This window comes from Tinamus guttatus, unplaced genomic scaffold, assembly GCF_059628265.1.
Source record: "Tinamus guttatus ecotype Peru unplaced genomic scaffold, ASM5962826v1 Tinamus_guttatus_pri_ptg000281l, whole genome shotgun sequence".
Classification (NCBI taxonomy): domain Eukaryota; kingdom Metazoa; phylum Chordata; class Aves; order Tinamiformes; family Tinamidae; genus Tinamus; species Tinamus guttatus.
The window spans coordinates 688,582-710,516 of NW_028288815.1; the positions used below are offsets into that span (position 1 = coordinate 688,582).

Here is a 21,935-nt window from a genome sequence, read left to right on the forward strand (position 1 = left end):
GAGACTTCAGTCCCTTTAGCAGTTTAGAGGCCCATACGGTCCCAGGGATACTCACAATTGCAAATGTATCAACATAGGGCAATATGGCAACAAGAAACCACAGGAAGAGAACCTGTACATGGGCCAGGAGAGTAAGTGTGAAGCCATGGATGGGGAGAGGTCAGACAGGTTGCAGAAAAAGAATGAAAACATATCTCAGGGATCATGAGGATGCAGCAATATAAAGAATGGCTCTAGTTTCAGGAGCCCTCAGCTTACCAAAACAAACGAAAAATGCTCTAGAACATTCTTTGACAGAAAGCATTCTCAATCTGTTTAGCTTTTAATTTGATTAACAACATATACTCCTCACTAAGAAGAAAAATCCCAAGAGAAAAAGGCAGACAAACACCTGGCATGAACAGGATGGAAGTGGTTTCCTTATTAAATAGCATTAAGAGGCCAATAAGCCCTGTAAGGTTATAAGGTCATGTAACAGTTTCCCAGTACAGGAGCATCCAATTTCGTAGCCAAACTTGAACACATTCCTAGAGAAATCTATAGTTAAGGCCACCAAAGAGGCACACGTTAAAACCTCTGAATCTGTTTGATTCAAACAAGTTACTCATTCCAGCCCCACAGCACTTAAACATAAGAAATAGTGATTCCTGGCACTCTTAAGACAGACATAACAAAGGGCGATAAATCTCATACAGGATGTCTATACTGGCAGCTTTTCCAACAAAAACATTCCTATCAGCCTTAAAAACAAGGTGACAGAAGCATAACATCGCATAAACACTCTACTGGACCACAATATTGTATTTACAGACAGATATAGAAGGAATGTGACACATTATCTGATTAGAGCACAAAATCTGCTACACAGGTTACTATAGGCAATTTTAGATTGAGAGGAACACTCAAAAAATGTGTACAAGACTATATACATTAAAAGAAATAAGGAGGGTAGCAACCACCACTATTCTTGCGTCAGGCCTCTAGCTAAAGAACCAGTTATTACCAGAAAGAATATTATCAAGAAAATTAAGTCATTTTTATTTTTTTTAGAGTCTGAAGTACTTTGGCAATTTAACTGAAATAAACACACACATCGGTCACTTTTATCTTCCACTAAAAATGCAACCAATACGCAGTGTTAACCAAGCAAAGTAACCAACTGTAAATCAAAAACTTAAGTTATGGTAGACCAAAAAAAAAAAAAAAGTCATTCATCACGAATGAGGCAGTCAGAAACTTGAAATAACAGGGAACTCTGTGCTAATACATTTATAATTGCAGTTATTGCCAAGTATTTCTTCCTTTACCTCTACAGACATTACTGACAGCAAAACACAAAACTTCTCTTGTCCATAGTGTAGAAGAGGCTACAGAATGCAGGACTGAACAGAGTGGGGATGCTGCACATTTCTGTGTGCAGCAAGAACACCGCAGAGGTTAATCAAAAACATTTCCTGAAAGGTACAGAAAGAAGCAATTCAATAAAGCAAGCAGCTTTTCCACAGAAGTCTGGTACTGTTCTATACCCTTCCCTTTACCTCTACATTCACATGCACAGAGATGGGTTTCCCACAGGCTTGGCAAGACCTCTGTGGAGAAAGGTCATTAAGGAAGCACAACACATGGGGAGAGCATGAAAGAGTAGAGGGAGGGATGTAAGAGGCAGTGCATACGAAGGCAGTGCATAATTCTGGGAGAGACCATCAAAAAACCCACCATGCAAAGGACGAAAGCAAACACCAATCTGCTTTCTTACCTTGCTGTCAAAAAGATCAGTCCATTTTGTTGTTTCCCAGAACGTCTCCGTCAGCGCCTCCGAGCAGGTCTCATCCCCCTCTTTCCCTTCTGCGTCACTGGAAGCAGCCCCGTCTTGGGCCTGCAGGTGCAGCAGCTGGTCAGCCAGTGCACTTCCTTTCCTACAAAGAGCATCCACTAAAGTAGTCTTCTGTTTTTCCATTTCACTGGAAGGGGGCGGTGGAAAGAGGGAAGCAAAAAAATCATGAAAATTAAGGCCCTACTGCAGACACATCAATAAGAACAGAATTTGTTTTACTCTGCTTTACTGAGTTTTAATTAAAATGATAACAGTAGTTATCACACACAATGAAAATAAGCCCATGAACATCATTTTCAGAACAAAGTTGTTTATAATTGCTTAAACTAATTGTAAAGAACTAATTGCAGAAGCTATAATTAGAGAAGTGATTCTCAGAAGTCTGAAATGCCTTTGTTATCTTAAGGAAAGGGCAACTCAAGATTCTAAAACTGAATAGGCCAGCATCTAGCAATACAGCTTTACAGTTCCTGGCATTAGAGAGTCAAATCCAGCACTAACATAAGCAGATACAATTCTGCTGACTTCAAAGGAATTGCATACAGTTATACCACCATTTAATTTGGTTTTCAATTTCAGATATTAAATTCAACCACATGATCTAATGGGTCAACTTACTTAGAAATGTTTAGAATGAAATTTATTAGGTGACAGCTTCATTTTTAAACCACTAACTGAAAAGCAGATGAATATTCTGAATAGCTAGAACAGACAGACTAGTTACACAATTGTAATCTAATGTTTTACCTAATGTAATTAACCAGTGTGTATTTCCCCTTCTATGTGCCTAATCTGATTTCTTGCTTGTTTTTGTGACTAAAACAGTACAACATGAAACGCCACAAAGTCCACAATCCATTCTCCAGGCTAGGTCATCACCTTCAAAATACCAAAATATATTGCTCTAAAGATGATACTTCAGAGGAAAAATCTAGAACCATGGTCGGGGGGAGGGAAAGTATGAAAAATAATCTAAAATGCAAGCATGGTCACCATACCTTTCACAAATAAACACTTTTTAAAGCAGTTACTTCCAAGACAGCTGCCAATTTTATCTCCAAATCCATATTAAAAGTGTTACAAACTATTTTGAAGATGCAGGTAGCAATCTGAATAAACAGCTCTATTTAGTTTTAGTGATCCCTCTGACTAAATATCAAGTTAGACACAAACTTAAATATATCAGCAAAGTGGGATATTAAATTCTGAAGTCATCCTTATTAACTTTATTTGGTGTTTTTAAGCAAATAAAGGAAAAAAGCACCAGAGGGTTTCTAATTTTCTGTGTTCCTGTATTCTGCATACATAATAGAACCAAATGGTCCTGTAATCAAGTTTGAAACTGCCTGTGCCCAAACTAACAGAAGTTATTCGGAAAGATACAGTCATTTAAATTTTTATAAGCTGACACAAAATGTATAGATTACAGAAATAGGATGCAAGAAAAAATATTTACTGGGTAGGTACTTTTTTATAGTAGTTGCATCGGGTCTGGGATCAGTCTTCATAGCAAAATAAACTGCTAACGCTGTCTGATCTATACGAGATATTACAGTATTTGCAGCTTCAACAATTTCCTCAAGTCTTTTCATTCGTTCCTACAAAAAGAAAAAGGGATAAAAAAAAGTGTTATCAATAGAAAAAAATCACCACACTCAATTCTACTAGGATAACTGCAAAGGTAGGCAGAAACAACACAAGGTAATCCAACATGCCCTTTTCTTCACTTCCTCCAACTTCTGGCAGAAAACAACTGATTAGAAGTCTACATTAATATTTCACATCTGTGGTGAGTTTTACTGAAAATATGAGAAGTTAACATGTAAAACAAAGATTTTACAAAAAGAAAAAACACCTCAGGATGAATTTATCTTTAGAAACACTGGTAGCAGTCACTGTTTTTTTGGAAATGAGTGCAAAAGAATCAAGAAAGAATCAAGCGTAGAAAAAAAAAAATCAAACTACTGACATACACATGAAGCTGTTTATCCTCCAGTTTAAAAAACAGCACCACACACAGAGATAGGCTGGTTTTAATGGTTCATGATGCTCGTTTTTGAGAACAGTGCCAGATGGTGTACTGAGCTGTGCCAGCAGAAGGAGTTACTGCCCTCAGCTGTCCAAGCAGTTATGCTACAAGCAGTCCCCAGCAGAGGAGCAGGACAGGACATGTGTGTGCCTTGGGTATCCCCCCTTTGAACAGCACTGCTGTGGTCTAAAGCACTAAGGAAGCTCACAGCATAGCTCAACTGAAAAAGGAGTAAAGATGCAGAAATACTATATGCAGAAATACTTTCTTTTTTTTTTTTTTTTTTCCCCCCAAATACTCTCAGGAAAACAAATCACTGCCAGTTAGGAAGGCAGCCAACTACATCACTGTCAATCTATTTATTAATTTTTTGTCACTTTAAGACAAAATGTTTATGAAAAAAATGAAGGAAAAATATTCAGATTCAGTTGTTCAGGCTGAACAGATGTAATTAGACAATTCTTTAGTGTTAAAAAGGTAAATAACCTTTTCAGAATCCAGCTGATGAAGTCTTGCAACATACAATGGAAGATGATTAGGAAAGGCTTCTTTCAACTCATTGAACACATCAATGGTATCCAGCCTAGAAGACATAACATGGAAGTACAGATTCTAAAGTTAGTGTTTCACATTTTTGTCCTAACACTAAACAACGACATCTATTATGTTTTTTTTCTACCACTACTTCAGAATTGTACAACTATGGCAGGAGACATACTTAGTCATCCACTGTATCTTTAGGTCTCTTAAAGCTTCAGCAAATTCTTCTTTTACATCTTTTTCTTTTTCTGGTTCTCTTTCTTTCTCCTTGCTGCCATTTTTACTCTTCGATGGTGATGGTATCAGATGATAATGAACAGTAAGAACATCCTGGAAGTGGGAAGAAACACACACTGAGCAGCTGAGCAGGATACAGCATACTTTTCTGATGCTTTAAAAAAAGGCTAAATTATGGCAGGCAACTACTCTGAACTACAAAGACACTGAATAAGGATTCTGAGAGGAAGAGCATTAGTGTTATGAATTCAGAAATTGTATTACTACAGTATAAGAGAAGAAAAATTAAATCCCAGTTTGATGTTTATGTATTCAGATAATTTTATGTAATATACTTAACGGCATCAGAGAGAGAGATGTTGATCTAAGAAAAGCAAAAAAATTGGTTAAGAGGTGAAGGAATAAAATCAGTTAAAGACCCTATCCTTTGAAGTCTGGAAATAAACAAGTGAATGAAGTAGACTGAATTCTAAAGATAAAGTAATGGTAACATAAACACGAATTTGCCATAAGATACACAGGTACATTGCCACTCAGACAGTTATTTCTTCCACGAGCCTACCGAATTAGCTGGCACATCCAGGCAACTGCTTCCCTGTTTGCTGCTGCACCCTTTCCAACATCATTTGTATTTAAATTAAGTACACAGAATAACAGTGGGTTTTTTTTTGAAAACTCTATACAGGAATACTACTATAATTTGACTTCATGCTACACTATCCAGCAATTAGCATGAAAAAGTTATGTTTGGAATAAAAAATTTAATTGATCTCAGTTTGTGCTCTAAATCCCATTTCCTAAGATAATTTACATATAAACTTGGAATTTAGCCAGCATTCCTTTTCACTCATTGTTTCTAATATAAACAACTGCTGGGCAATTTTTTGTTATTCCTTGCGGTCAATTTTGTGATTTTTCAACAAAGTCCTCTACAAATACTCAGGGAACATGCCCTATTATTTTATATAAGCTATTTCACAGAAAAGATTTCTTGCACTTAAATTCTCCTTATAGCATATGTCCGTTATAACACTCAAAACTAGTGTTTGCTGCTCAACTTATGCAGTAATCTAATTCTTCATGTCAACAATTCAAATCTGTATTATATGCATGAATGTATTTCCCATAAATCAATTTAGCGTTGTACTAAAATGAGATCTTGTACATGATATTTTAGATACTTAAGTAGTGAGTAAAAAGGTGATTAGTAACTTCTCAACATAATCTTGAAACAATAATCCCTACCACCACAACTCGGAACCTACTCGAGAACAGTGATGCCCAAAATCTTTATTTGAACTGACAGTTCAAGTTGAACAGCAGCTTGCCAAAGACTACTGAATATATTGGTTAAGACAAAGTGACATCACTTTTCCTTTGAACAATTCTTCCAGTTATTTAACATGTAGTTACAAGTGTACCTTTAAATATCATGGGTTTTGGTTAACAGCTATTTTTTTAAAACAGTTCAGTGTAGAAGTAATGGAACTTAAAACACAGCCATCACAGGAACGACTTTTTAGGTGTGCATGTGAAGAAGCACACGACCAATGAGGACATCTAAATAAGACTTTGGCAACAGCTAGGCCAGTGTATGACAAAAGGGGTCACTGAGGCAGGCAGTGGAAAATGCAGAAGTCAGGAAAATGGCACAGGCGCTTGCCATGGCCATTAGAGAAGTACAAAGCAAGATGCAGTTTGTAAGGGCAAATCAAACATGTTTAGGTAAGAAACTCTGAATGAGCAGTTTAAGGCGGGTTTTAAATAACTCCTTTACTGATATCAGTGTCTTTCTCAAAAAGAACTATGTGGATGAGCATTTACATTCAAGACACTTATGCTGCACACCTAGGTCATCAACAAGCAGTAACACATCACAGTTCTCCCAGCCAGATACGTTCCCATGAGGTTCTGCAAGCAGTGCAAGCAATGATCATTAAAAGGACAACCATGAACTTCAAATTCTGGCACCTTTCTTTCTCCAAAGGAGTTCATTGAAAACCGTAGAAATGCAGCCTCTTCCTGCATCCCACCAGAAAAAGCACCGTACAGAATGGGTTCCAGTAGCCATTCCCTTCTCCAAAGGCATCAATTTTAAAGAGAAATAATTGCCCACATGCATTTTACTAAACTACCACAAGACTGTAAAACAGACATCAGGCTTCTGCATTATTTTCATCACTCCATATGTGATCACTAGCATTAGTTATGTAAGTCCTTGCAATTCCTTAGCCACCAGAAGATCCCAGAAGGACACTGTCATTGCCTTTACAGTAAAACAGAATTTCTCTTCCCGTAGTAATGAATTCCACTGCTTTTCAAATGACAAAGAGGCAAAAGAGTATCAAGATACCAATTTCTGCACCATCCCCTCCTCAAGCCTTTTTCTGAAAAGTCTCTTCTGAAATAACCTGAAGAAATTTCCTTGAGCAGGAAAATAAGAGGCTCAAACACCTCGAAAATGTGAAATGCTTGCAGACACCAAGGATTTCTGAAGAGTATTCACATGACAAAGAAAGGTCTGTTCCTCAGTATACTTATATTCCCGGATTTATAGGAAAGACTAGGGGCCATCAGTTTCCTATACATCCCTTCCGCAAGCTAAGGTAGCTAGTTGGCTTTAACACATAACTTAAAGCCAGCTTTTTTTCTTAAAAGTAGTGCTGTGCCTGCTATTCGAGATGGCTAAAATACCACTGATTAAAATTTCAGTGAGCTAATGACAGCAGCAAGTTCCCTGCTGCAATGCCTAATGACAATACTTTCACTAGACTGTATGAATTGACGTGCGGTCAGTTACCGAAATCACTTCATGTTTGCCAGCACAGCTGTTCCAGCAAGCCTGAGCACGAGGCTACGCTAAGCAACATCCAGCAGGTGATGGAAACCTCTTCTAACGTGGACTGGCAACGGGAACTGCCACTCTCATGGGCAGAGATGGCTAGGCCTGAGTGAATGTCAACATACTGTGCTCAGTAAGCTGCACTGTTTACACTGAACATTAAACATAGGGGAAAAAAAGGCTACTATTTACAACTCAGTAAAGCCGTTTACTGCAGTTTAGGCAGTTTTTAATTCAAATTCAGTCTGCTTGTATCATGGCAACGACCCTGCTAGCGCTCTGCTGTTGCCTCAGTAGCTTTGCTTTTACCAGAACTACAGACTCGACACACACCAGGAGCCCTCAAAACAGTCAGCTCTTAAAAGAGCTTCATTAAAAGCTTAAATACTCTCTTACATTTCCTTAAATATTTAGATGTGAATTTTTGTCCTATAATTCAATCTCTGATACTTTATGTAGAAAAAACATATGAACCATCTTTATTCCTTCTTTAAAGAATTCCACAGCAAAACTAAGCACAGCAATAAGCTCCTTAAAGGAATGCTTCCCTTACCCCATTTTCCATTTACTAAATACCATGTATGCCCATGGCAGACTGTGGTTAAGAGAATTGCAACTACTTTACCTTGCAAACAATTTGTTTAACACTATTTCTATGGCACTAACCTTATTTAATTGAAAATAATACAACTCCTCAAAGTCACCTGCAAACTTTATACAAAATTTAATCAGACACACACAGGTCATCCTCATTTTAAAGGTCACTGCTTAAAAAGGGGAGCATAAGACTAGCTAATGCCTAAAGGAAGTCACCCAATGCGTTTCCTCTTGGAGCTTGGAATGGGGTCTAATATCTACACAGTCCATTCCTTGCTTCAGGCAGAGCAGAGAAGGCAAAAAGAGCTATCAGTAGCTCTTGGGTGGACAACCCTGCTCTATGTGGTTAGTGAGATAAAGACCCCACTTAACCTGCGGAAAAAAGCCAATTAACTTTCTTGTTTGGTTATAAAAACCATTAAAAGTCTTCTTTTGGAAAAGCTAGGCTGCTATTTCCTAGCATAACTCTGCTTTTATACAAAATAAAAAGTATTTTCAAACTGCCAGAAAAGACCACCCTCATTTTTTGATGGTGTCATGCATGTAGATGTAACCTATCTGGGGGATGAGGGAGGCAGGCATTTTCCCTAGGTGAGTCGCCAATATCACAGCAAAGCCCATCCCTAAAACATCCCTTGCAAGAGGAGCAGGACGTGTCCGCAAAATGAGAGAAGAAAGATCTGTGTGCATCTTGACTGAACAGCTCACAGAGGGCTAAATGTTTTCCAGCATGAAAATATAATTCTGCAATGCATGCATATTTTAAGAGAACAGGGTGAATGTTCAAAACCTGTCAACTATGAAGCCTGCAGATTTGCAGTCTTAGAAAGAACCATAATTAAGTTCTTATGGATCAATGTTCTGAGATAGCATGTTTTATTTATCCATTGCTTAATAGGATGATGTCTCTTAAAAAGGTGGAAGTATTCAGAAAAGGAACTTTTATTTTGACTTAAGCAAGCATAGTGCTCAGATCTCAAAAGGTTCTGATCTAAAAACTGGAGGAAATCTGACCTTCTGGATGTATGCAAGAGGTTTTTCATCTGCAGATTAAATTAAAATATTCAAATGTTAACATTACCTCCCTTATCACAGGTTCACTTAGTGAAAACATTATACCCTGCCCAGAAAACGTTTTAAAATATTTCTGAAAGTTTCTGAAAGTGATCTGCACTACTTTATACACGGTATAAAAATAAAATAGAGGAAACAGGCTATATAAAAAGGGTTTTAATGCACAACTATGCTCCCATTTAGATATTACATCAAGATCAAACAAAGGTAGCAAACAAAGCCTCAGTTACCAGCTTACTTACTATTTTATTGCACTAATCTCTTATTTTGTTATTCATGATTCCTGTGTTGTATTTCTAACGCAAATCATGACTCAGTTTGCTTGCCAATCCAAAAAAACACATCTTGGAAATAAAAGAATGTAAAAATAACCTCAAATGAAGAAAGCCAGAAAAAACAAAATAGCAGCCCAATAAATGGCAGCCTATAGAAATAGTTCTAACCAAACAAAAACAAAGACACCAAAAGAAGAAAGAAAAAAAAAAAAAAAACGCGCACAGACGTTTTCAGTCTCCATCTCAGAGCAGCATACTATAATAGCTAATGTAAGAATCTGAGAAAACATTAAACATTACTGTGTTAAGGTCGCTCACTTTTCTCCCCCCACAAAATTGACGTAATTTTACACACACTACAAGATATTTTTTGTGAATTCTACCACCAGTATGAACAGATACATTTAGTCCACAATAGCTTGCAGTGAGCTATATTCAGTTCAAGTAAGAGTTAAAGCAGGATCTAAGAGGCTTTCCCGTCAACTCCATCACTCCTAAAAATGAGTGATAAAATGAGAGTTTATGACAATATATTTTCTATTACTATGATGGCAGCCAATTCCCAATTCAGCAGTTTTGATATAGAATCAAATATCTAGGTATATACCAAAATGTCAGGTTCAGTTTCAGTTCTTCATTTGCAGAAGAATGAAACAGCTAGAAACATTCCCTACAGAAGCTCTGACAAGAGACAGTGGAGATTCTCAAGTATTTTATAAAAAGAAAAGTTACAGAGCACTAATCACCACATGCATTTTTATGAAGCTATTGCACAAGTACTCAAATGTTTATGTTTCTGAATTAACTTTATATTACAGAAGTGTTTTGTCATTCTACCAGTAGACACGCTTAAGGTGCTGAAGCAAATAACCCAAGACTAGGGAGATAGATGAGGCAGACATTAATACCGGTAGACAAATTTAAATCATATGCAAAAAAAGACTTAAGTATATCTTTTTCAAAAACTGGCAATTCAGTACCTTTTTAAATTTTCCTTGTCGCTTTGCTGCAGACTGCCCCTGGGAGTTAGAATAACATACTGTAAGAAAACATGCACACACCACAGGATGGAGACACCTTCTCCGTACAGTTACGGTTATATTTCCAACCTACAGGTTTTTAAATTAAACTGTTATGATCAAACATGCTCTTAAAGCATGCTCTTTCAGATTTTAAGTCAATAAAACAATGCATTATGGTGTATACAGTCTCTTGTTCCTGTAAAACAAGCAAGTGTTGTTAACCACTTAGCTCAAATTAATGAAAATATAGAAATCCAGTTTCAAAACCACAGATTTTAGATTCAGACTGTTTAGTGGCACCATTCTATCTCATAACCACCACATTGAAATTAGATATACTTTTCCCACACTGCACTTGGTGAACTGGGGACAGCTTTGCTCCTTATTTCTTCTTTTGGTCTACAGGTATATACTGAAGTTCACTGAAGGCAGCAGAATAGAGCACTACTTAATATCAATCTTCTTCCAGTGAAATATGATCATCCCAATAATGCTTTGCAGTACAATGCGAGACAGGCCTCATCAAAAATTTCTCTCAGTATAAGCTCTATAGTTCTCTCCATTGTCAATAAATGAAATTTAACAAGTAATACCTGCTAACTACTGCTTTCTATCCAAGAAATCACTGTATACAACTTTACTGTTTAAATAAAGACAAACAAGAATTGCAACTAAATGTTCAAGAAATTCCGGTATTCAAGTTAGGCAAACTAAACTCTGCTACTGCAATGAATTTTCCATGCATTTTATAAGAGTATATTGCAACCTTGCAGGAATCAAATAACAAAGAATTTTTAGCTAGCTACTAGTTTTCTTCCCTCATTAGAAATACAGCCTCCTACATATACATCTCTCAGCAAACATTAGCTAACTTGCAATTTCACCTAGAATTAACTTTCCCTATTGATTACAACTAGATCAGATTTAATGAACTAAACTTGTCTCTTCAATGACATATAAATGGCAATATATTCCCATCTTCTCACAAAAGCACATTATTTGAAAACAAGTGCTCGGATACAAGTTGTGCAGCCACATTTAGAAATATACAGTCTCACAGATGGACTGCCTCTAAATACTCATGATTGGCAGTAATTTAAATGTACTCTCAGTTATCTTCTATATAAATAGGCTGGAATGGCTAAGAGAATCTTCAAGATACCTTAGCACCAGATCCACACAAAGAGTTACCTGGCTACTTCAAACGCTGTTGCACTACAAGTTAATTCAAGTTAAAAAGCAGTTTCTACAGAATGTTGCATTATGAGTAAAACAAGAACAAAAAAAGGCACAAAAAAACCTTAAGCTTTTTTCCACCATGAAATACATTCTGTCGGAGCTTACTATTGTACTAGTGGTTGACAACATCACAGTGTGCAGCAGGTAAGAACATTTGCTTAGGCATTTTGAGTCAACCAAATGCCTCATACTTTGTAAAAATAGTATGCAGGTATTAAGAAAGCACTTATTTTTGCCGAGAGCTGTACACATGCAAGGAAGAGTATATACATCTACTAGAAAGTCAGCATGCACAGAACAAAATATGTGGAGTTTTATACTTTTATCCATTCAAAAATGATATTAAACTAAGCAATTATATCAAACCATTTTTGAAGGCTGCCACACAAACGAAAAAGCAGTTGTTTGAACAAATTTTACAGATTCACCGTAAGCCAAGGAATAGTTAGAATTCAAATTTTTAAAAATAATATTTCAAATGTAATTAGAGGATGAAAATAAAACTGCTAGAAGTTACTCAAATTTAAAAACAAACAACTGCTTCTAAAGTGTGTTAACAAACTGAGTGTTCTTTAAAGTATTAAAGCAAGAAATTACAACATTTCCTCGCATGCCATTCTCCTGCTCTGAAGCTTTTAGAAAAAAGAAAATATCGTTTGTTTCAAATACTCACAGCTTTCTTTCCAAGTTCTGTTTTAGACAGTGTAAGAGCTCCTGCGAGGTAGCACCCTGGTCCTGCTCCTTTAGGTATTCTATTTAAATAAAGAAATTCAATATAAAAAACAGGTTCATTAATGCTCCACTGAGACTACAATACTGAACCCAAACCCTGATCGAGCAACACAGGAGGAATTACCAAGCCTCAACAGACATAAACTACAAAGTAACATTTTAGTTTGGTTAATAGGCAGCTCATTAAGATTATATATACGTGTGTGTGTATATATATACACACCCCCCACAGAAGGACTCCAACAACTTACTTGTCATCTGGCAGAGATGTAACAAAGAATGGCTGACTGTGTTTTGGTGGTAGTGTCAAACTGTTGGATTTCTTCTTTCCTAAGAGAGCAAGGCTATGGTTTTCATAAATATCTAAGCTCAAGGCATTAGACAACCTGTGAGAAACAATAAATGGAAGGTCTTTGATGCGATCCAGCTCACTGTTCTGTTCATGACGAATTTGTAACCGAATAGTGTAATCTCCTTTTTCCAGTTTCACAGAGTACTGAAAGAAAGAAGTTCTTGTAAGTGTCAAGATTAAACATACCATGCACCGAGAAACTCTGAAACAAACATCTTGTCTTCCATAATGTATGCATCTCAATCTTTTAAAAACATCTTTAAAATGCTAGGTTTCTTGGCCTTTAAAATCTTATGAAAATCATGTACTTCAAAATTTCTGAGACCAAATCAAAATAGGGACACAACTTCCACAAATATTCCACAAAAATTCCACAAAAGGACACAATATTTCCTTTGGGTTTTAGACTATTCTTTGAAGACCTGACAGATACTTTGCCCTGATTCCACAGGGCTTCCATATATGTATGGAGGCATACACAGATAACACTATCCTTACTTAAAAAAGTAAAAGATCAGATTCTTAGTTTTGAAAATGTTATTTCTCCCAACCTAAATGGGCCTATATGAATGTTTTGGGCAGTAGTATGCTAGGTTGGACTTTGCTGCTGCTTCTGAAATACACAAGGTAGAGTCAAGAGCAGCAGGCTTTGATGAGTAAGCCTTATTTAACTAATAATCCACAATGACACCAAGACTTTTTCATTGTTGTTGTTCAACCAGACATAGCAATTCAGCAGTTGTTTCTTCTTGCGCAATTTTTGCCTGTATAGCAATAAATGCAATACAACTGCTGTGCCTGTACTCACACTATATTCATCTTCCCACACTATAGTAATAACTAAGGTTCAGAGTTATCAGAACTTTTCTGTACTTTTTGCATCAATACCAAAGGTCTCAGACTTTTGCTCCATTCGTTTCAGGGCAATCTATCAACGTAACAGCAGACATAACTTAAATTCAGAACAAAATCCTGATCACTCTCGCTCAATGGCCAGTGAGCCTGGAAGAGCATAAAGTTAAGATGTTTTCCTTTAAGCTAAAGAATTAAAAGACACAAGCTGTCTCGGTCAGATCTAAGCCAAAAAATCACATGGAAACACCTTTAAAAGCTCATCCTCTGATGCAAGGGATAATTCTCCAAGCATCTCATATGTCCCCCACTAAGACTTTGTTCTCAGGATAAGAGAAGCCACATATAGAAGGAGGAAAGGATCAAACAACTGTGGAAAGAGACATTGGTTGATAACTCCTTCTCCCAGAATCAGTTTAACGGGTAATAGAGTCATGCTTCCTGTTGATATTTCTTCCTGGATTTACAAATTTTGAATTGTTTTAGATCTTTTTCTATGACGCAGAACGAGGCGCACACAGCAGTCCGCTAACCATAAGTACCAGACTACTGCAGCATTTTTAGATATTATAGTACATTAAACATGCAGGTTAAGTTTAAACATTTTAAATTGCGAACCTAATTTATAAGGCTCAGAAGACATGAATTAAAGTGGATCTTAATATTTATGATTCCAGAATCATCAATCTAGCAAAATTAACACCAGATTGATGAAGTCCAAGTGTGATCTCAGGTTAGCAAAAATAGTTGATAAAAAACATGAACTAAGTAAAATTTTTCCCCTTTTGCCTTTTTCTTCTCCTGCATAAGATCCAGATCCACTGTCTTTCCAACGGAAAGAGACCCCTACAAAGGGTACAATATTTACTAGTCTGGTCTAAAAGCAGCCCTTGAAAGACAACAATAGAAAGTAAACAAGCTGCAACATTTAAAAAAGGCTGTTCAAAGACATTTATGAAGAACAGCCTTCATGGACACAAATCTGTGACAAGACAACTTGAAATAAAATAAAAAAAAGTAATAATAATAAACTCCACAATTCAACAGATGCTTTTCATCTTAAACAGAAACGTTCAATGTATCTTTGTAATAAAGAAAACAAAAAAGCCATCCTAGTAAACATGAATTTGAGTTCATTCTTGAGCAGCATGGGTCAAAATGGCAAGAAACCAGAAGTTAACAGCTTCTCATAGAAATAAAGCCATAAAACACCTCCCTTGGGAGAAGAAGGTGTTCCATCAAAAAAATTCATCAAAATAAAGGTGGTAGCTGAAACACATCCCTGAAAGATACTGCCCCTGTACTGCAGTTCTTCATATTATACCTATGTATCAGGACCTGCTGGGAGTTAAAAGCAGGCTTGGGAGGTCAAAGAGAAATGAAACTCATATATCAGGAAGTAGTTAAGTAACAAACATATTGCTCTGTACCTGGTGTGGATAAGCATCTCCTGACCCCATTTGTCTTTTGTTCTGGTCAAAAATAATCCACAGTTGACTATCAAATTCAGATTCATACAGCAGTTCACAAAGAAGTGGACAGCTTGGAGTTACTTCTCCACTCTTAGGCTATAAAAAGAAAGGTCAAAACATTTATTCCACTGCTGAGTGAAACAAGCACAATTCTGATGTATGCATTCACAAGAAGATCTGAATTCACACGATTTCAAGCAACAGCAGCTCCTAAAAAGCACCAAGTCGGTACTGAATCTAGAGAGCTCGTCTGACTCTAGACTCCATTTCTGACAGGAATCTACTTAAAGCTGAAGCTATAGCTTTATGTATACTGTAGCTATACTCTTATTGTATTCATTAATGACAAACAGTCACCAAAATATCCCTTTACCTGATGGAAGTTGTAAGTCAAAATCATCTCATATAGTTGACGATTATTTGGTAAAATATCTCTGGATCCCAAAGGTTTTATTTTTGCACTCACTGGTCTGCAGTTAAAAAAAAAAAAAAAAAAAAAAAAGGCATCACTAAGACACATTCATGCTGTACCAAAACCAGAAGCATATTCTGAAATACTGCTCAATTTAGAATGTGCAACCGTTTCTCTTAAAATACTGTAGCTATCCAAACACTGTAAAAAACAAACAATCAAACAAACTTCAATTACAATGGAAGTCAGGTTTAAAGAAAAAGGCTTAAAAGGCTTACTGACATCAGATATTGCCATATACAGAAGCCAGCAGAACTTAGCAAACACACCTAATGCTCAAAATTAAAGGCCATGATATACTGGAAAGATCAACAGACTTCAGGATTAGGGGAAAAATACAGCAGGTTACTTTACATCTCCAGTGTCTGTGTTGCCATCAGCACTTCTCACAGGCTGAATAAATGGCAAGTAATCTTCAGGACAGAAAAAGTAGTTTAGTTGATATCTGTTTGATACAGAAAGGTTCTTTCAGAAGAGTAAGAGACTTTGCAGAAAGCAGAGTAATAAGTCCCTAATGCAAAGGAAGAAGCTCAACCAAAATTACTCATCTGGAAACTCAAATAGAGTTGGAAGAAGCCATTCTTCAGAGTAACACAACTCTTAAACTCTTAAAACTTATACATCAAAAACTATAGGCCAAATAATATCAAGATGGGGAAAAACCCACAATTAATGGAAATAAAGTAAAAGCAGAATTAGTGACTAGTGTAACACAAGGTTACATTTCACACGTGCATTATGATAATCTTCGTTTTATGACCATGATTTTTCCCCATCACCTCCTTCGGTACAAAGAGCACCAAGGCTGGAATAGGGGCCGGGGTGTCTGTACTGGGTCAGAGCACATGTCCTTTCAGCCCAGGATTCCTACTCTTAACAGGGATCAAGTAGGAACCGCTGACAAAATTGTAAGGAGAAAGCAACAACATGGTATGTCCCCCTGATCTCATCCCATCTCCAAGCACTTGAAATTCAAAGACCTAAAGAGAAGCCATTCAGGACTTATTTTTCTCTGCATTATGACTCATACTGCATTTGAGTCACTATTCAAACTTTAATTCAAATACATAAATATTCCTCATTAGCTTTCTTAAATGGAGTTCATTTGCTGTCAAGATCAGCACCTCCCAAATACTACAAGGAAATAACAGCACTCAAGAAGGAAGCAAATACACATTAGGGGATTGCTTCATTTGTTCACTTAAGGCATATGAAATCAGGTTTTTCTGAATTTAGCATTAGGTAGCCTGTACTTTCAACTCCAAGCTCCAAGTGATCTTGACTCTAGCTTTTGAACAAGAGTCCAAAAGTCTCAGTCAGGCACCAAATGAGGGGCTTAAGTAATGGGAAATGTTAAATTCTTCATTAATCCTGGCCAATTGTCTGACCAGGATTCTTGGCCCAAGCCCTAGAACTACTGCGTAAGCTGTTTGGCATTTCTCTCTTCCCTTGAAGCTCCCAGTCTTCTAAATTATTGCTCTGGTTAGGAAATTTCCAACGAAGCTTTCCCTCTGAACCAGCATGCGTCAAACAAATGCAACTTTTCCCAAGAAATTTGACAGCAGGTTTTTTTGAAGTGTCATTCAAAAGAAAAGACAATCGGTTCCTGTCTGATCTCAAGTGCTTTACTATATTCTGAACAACTGCAGTATCCACAACATTTTAAATCAGGCTGGAAATTCTTAATATTTAGTTGTTATAACTCTGAGAAATTTCTACTAAAGAGGTAGCAGCTTTAAAGCTAATTATCAGGTCAAGCTTAGATAATTTTTCCATGGTGATGGTAAACAATACATTCTTCTCAAAAGGCATACGACCTACCAATTTTTATGCTTGCAAGACTGCTTCAAAAATACAGTGGCATCAAATAACTTACCAAAATTTATTTCTTTAATTATTATAATGTGTTTTACCTCTAGTAATCTCCCTGGAAAACAATGAAATACTTTTGTGTTTCGAAAAAAAGAAACAGCCCAAGAAAAGTAAATTGCATGGAAGAAGTCACCTTAATTATGCAGTTTTAACAAGATTAAAAAGGAACAATAAAGAAAAAATTGCAAAATTTTTCTGCATGATACTTCTAAATCTACTTGGTATTCCTCAAGAACACTGATGCTACCCTGCATTTTGCTGTTAGTTTGGTACTCTTTCAGCCACATACGAGTAACTAGTCCGCTTTCCCACATCAGTTTCCCAAAATCTCTACCTGAGTGTTTGAACCCAGCTTTTCAGATTTATGCATGGAGCAATGTCTTCGTACTTCAAAAGAGACTGAACATCAAATCGCACGATACCTTCTGAAGCATGCTGGAAAAAAAAAAAAAAAAAAAAAAAAAGTATAACAATTACGTTTTTATGCATTTAGGACCTAATTTATGTCAATCTGATGTGCCTTTCAATAATCCAATGCAAGCTGTGTTTTTCTGTATTAAAAGAACAAGTACCACTTGATTTTGGAAATGTCTCAAGCTCTTATCTGTGTAACAGATACGCTACGACTTCTGAAACTTCAGCAGTCAGTCACTAGACTGCACAAGCTTAAATAAAGCCTTATTAGCAGATAATCTTGGAAAAAAATAAAACCATCTACTGTTCTGGAAGATAATTTAAGTACTTAACCTAGTGTGGGAGTTTGGACATGCTTTAGTAGAGACTGCAATGTCCATCTCCTCAACTACCTCCTCTTTTCCTCTTTCACCAGTTCAGGACTGGTTACCTCAGCAAAACACCACCTCTGCTTCCTCTTCTCTGCCTCTCACCGCCTGCCCCTGCAACCCAACTCCTGCTTAATTCTGCTCTTAAAGTTGAAATAAATCTGACTTCACACATAAGAACTTGGATTTGCTCTGGCCCTTGACTGAAAAAGAGAGAGAAGCCAAGAGAAGCTGGCAGCTGGCACAGTGTCCTGTGGTCAATGCTGCAGGTAGTGCCCTCTCAGTCTAGTAAAGTGCCCTCTCCTAAGCAAGAGGAAGCCAAGCCAGGCTGAACACTACAAAAACGCAGGAGCAAGGCAGACTCTGAATTTTACCCTAATGTTTCTAGTAACATTTGACTTCTTTGGCATCAAAGGCTCTTCAGAGTCATGATATCACAGAATCACAGAACGGTTGAGGTTGGAAGAGACCCCTGGAGATCATCTCTTTCAATCCCTCTGCTCAAACAGGGACAACCTAGAGCCCCTGGCACAGCATGAGCACGTGGCACAGAGTGAATATCACCATCAATACTGTGCCTTCAGCTGTCCTGAACTGTGAGCCTCAAAAGCATATCTCAACAGAACACAAGTCTGAACACACACCTGAAGGCATTTATTGACATGTAATTTACCGACATTTAATGGAAAAAGATTAACATCATATAAATATAGGCATATATTTATATATATACGTAACATATAAGTATGCCTTCAGTCTTCCTAAATACGAACAGAGGTAAAAGCTATTTTTATTCTGGGATATGTCATAAGACTATGAATCATAAGACTATCAAGACTAGCAATTCAAAATAAGATCTCAGAGGGGTTTACCATGTTCAGCTGAGGAGAAGCACACAGCACACCATGAAAAGAAATGGTGTAATTGATGCTGACATCGCTAAGGCTTGCCCACCACCGGGCCACACAGAATTCAAGGGTTTTTCCAGCCTGGATAAAAAAAAGACAACATTTAGGCACAAGCTCCCATCTTTTCCTTCTATTCACCCCACCTTTCTCTCACCCAAACAAAAAATAAACAAATGAAAAAAGAATAGAGCTCAAAAACACCTGGTTATGTCTAGTCTACCTCAAAAATCTAGGTTTACACAGAATCAAATGACATTGGGATTGTCCAGAAGAGACAGGACAGTTCCAGCAAAACAGGACATTTCATTATTCCACCAAAAACAAAGAATGCCAGAAGTACACGCTGCTGGGAAAGGTCTGACTTCCATGTGTTACATGCCCCTCTCTGCCCTTCACACTATGCAGGCTGGTTAGTTCATAGATGATTTTAACTGTGTGTGCACCTTAGAAAATGAATATTAGAGAAGAAATCACCACTCTTGCTTCAATAGGAAAATAAGCTTTGGAAGATTTTTTAAGTGTGAAATGATAAAATTCACAATCTATTGTTTGGGGCAGACTTAGTTTTGGGCTGCCTATCTCCATTTTCAAAGAGGGTACTGAAAAGTAAGAAAGACTGAACAGCACAGAAACCACAACCCCTCCCAGGCTTTAGGGCTATTATGGAGGGAGGAATGTTATAAAGTTATAAAGACCTTTTCAAAATAGACAGACTATTATATATATATAAAAAAAAAAGAACAAAAAAGAACAAAACATAAAAAACACTTCCAACCACACAATTGTTTTTTTTTTTTTTAAAAAGGTGAATAAAATGTTGTAATCAAAGTGAATAAAGGGTTTTTTTTTTGTGCTAATACACTATTTTTTTTCTGTCTTTCTTCCCATTCCATCCCCTACCCCAAAGAAACTTACTAAGACTGGAAATGCTTCAGTTACTGATCCTTTTTCTGGTAATGATGAAAATTTATAGAACTCATGGCTTCTATATGCTTTTTGTTTCACTAACTGAACAGCATGAAGAACAAACTTGGCAGTCACATCAGATGAACATGAACATACTGTCACTTCTAGAATAAAGCAAAAAAAAGGTTTAGTTTCAAGGGACAAAAAAATGGAAGAAAGGGAAGCAAATTCACCAGCAAAAGACTCTAGTTTCAAAAGTTACTTGCAATCTAGGAAGTTACACTGTATGCAAGTGGTTCCACATGTGAATAATACTTACGTATCAGATAATCTGAAAGTGTCTTTGTAAGTAAGGAAAACCACCTAAGTTTAAAGATGAGCAAAACTAAAAACTGACTCTTTACTGAATGGTGAAAATTAATCAGATAGTACCAATTACAGCACAAACTGCTGCTGAATTCCAAATTAAGAGTTTTAACACTAGCTTCAGACAAATGAAAGGCTAGTAAATAAAAATCTTTTTGGCACCCTCTCATAGAAATCAAACCTCCTCATTACAGAATTAGGAACTACTTGACATAATACAAATCATATTGTCTTTGGTTAATACATCTATCATCTCAAAAGGCAAACCTCTGACAAAAATACTCTTTTATATATATATATGTATGTACAGGAAAATCCCTCCAGCAATGTACAATCACTTCAGATTGTATTTGATAGTTTCTAGCAGACTGAGTGAGGATCCCACCACACCAGAAATCCTAAGACAATTTAAAGTAATTCCCTAATGGCTAAAACTCAAATAACTATTCCATGGTATAAGTCAATATTACCAAGTTCTTACTCAAGCTGAAATTCTTTCAACACAGATTCCAAGGTAAGTTTGCCAGTGTGATCATTTTCCTTACCAGCCCACGTAGCTCCCTGTGGAACATCAATGAAGTGCCTTCGGATCTGACCAGGTTTAAAATGAACATCCTTATATGTAAGGTCGTAGCTTGATGATTCATCTACTCTGTAAATCAAAAAAGGAAATTCAAAAGGTCAATCAAATAAAATTTTTTCCAATATATTTTAAAATAGATGTTATTTGCTGTAGAGATCCTAGGTCATATGCAATGCAGAAGGAACCAACTAATTTATTTCTCTGCTTCACTATACTTCTTACTATTCTCAATGGCTTAACTCCAAGAGAACAGTTCTTATGGGGCATGTCAGGTATGGGGTGCTATGGGGTACTATGGGGTCCCTATAGGTAAACTGGGTAAAGCAAATTAACTAAACTTAGAAAAAGCGAACAAAGTTTACTGACCTTGTTGGTATAACAACAGTTATTGGAACTCTGAACAGAGGGCCTGCATTAGGCATAGCTATATCATATCCACACACCTGACAAAATAAAATACAGTTTTGATTATAGTCAAATGTAAGAGATACCATTATATTCAAACTAGTTGCAGATAACTTTGAATGTTTGTAATCAGAGACCGTCACTTCAACCACTAAAATCTTAGAAATAGGAAAGGAGACTTAAGGGCTTTTCATGTTTTGTTTACGGTTTCAACTGACAACTGATAGTCCCCATATCAAAAACTAGACCTAATTTCAAACTCACAATCTGCTCCAAACATACATATTTTAACTTTTTTTGTTGTTGCATTAAAAAAATCTTTTCCTCTGAGTTTCAGGTTTATGTTTCATAAAAAAACAGTTTAATTAACCAGGCTTTTCACATCCAAGTCTCTTTGACACTTGTTCTGCTCTGTCATGATTTTGCTAAAATGTTCTCATTGGTACTGCAAAAGTCTAATAACTCTAAGCATCTTAGCAGCTTGGTATTAGAAAAGACCTGCTTATCCTTAAAACAATCAAGTGTAATGCAAGCATTTTAACAT

General features: G+C 36.7%; 1 protein-coding gene across 3 annotated transcripts in view; it reads right to left on the minus strand.

Moving 5' to 3' along the window:
• The window catches only part of TPP2 (tripeptidyl peptidase 2), a 48,945-nt gene that overhangs the window by 7,185 nt on the left and 19,825 nt on the right, over positions 1 to 21,935 (minus strand). Inside the window, exons 15-28 of one of the 3 annotated variants that reach the window (XM_088527334.1) lie at positions 21,353 to 21,429; positions 20,949 to 21,055; positions 20,047 to 20,201; positions 19,096 to 19,212; positions 17,776 to 17,876; positions 15,471 to 15,567; positions 15,056 to 15,193; positions 12,673 to 12,917; positions 12,363 to 12,441; positions 10,409 to 10,447; positions 4,582 to 4,733; positions 4,350 to 4,446; positions 3,302 to 3,432; positions 1,757 to 1,961 (exon numbers count right to left, since the gene is read on the minus strand). In XM_088527334.1, the coding sequence (XP_088383460.1) occupies positions 1,757 to 1,961; positions 3,302 to 3,432; positions 4,350 to 4,446; positions 4,582 to 4,733; positions 10,409 to 10,447; positions 12,363 to 12,441; positions 12,673 to 12,917; positions 15,056 to 15,193; positions 15,471 to 15,567; positions 17,776 to 17,876; positions 19,096 to 19,212; positions 20,047 to 20,201; positions 20,949 to 21,055; positions 21,353 to 21,429 (1,740 nt within the window). Of the gene's footprint in view, positions 1 to 1,756; positions 1,962 to 3,290; positions 3,433 to 4,349; positions 4,447 to 4,581; positions 4,734 to 10,408; positions 10,448 to 12,362; positions 12,442 to 12,672; positions 12,918 to 15,055; positions 15,194 to 15,470; positions 15,568 to 17,775; positions 17,877 to 19,095; positions 19,213 to 20,046; positions 20,202 to 20,948; positions 21,056 to 21,352; positions 21,430 to 21,935 lie in introns of those variants that run through there. The other 2 variants (XM_088527336.1, XM_088527335.1) reach the window with 2 other exon arrangements.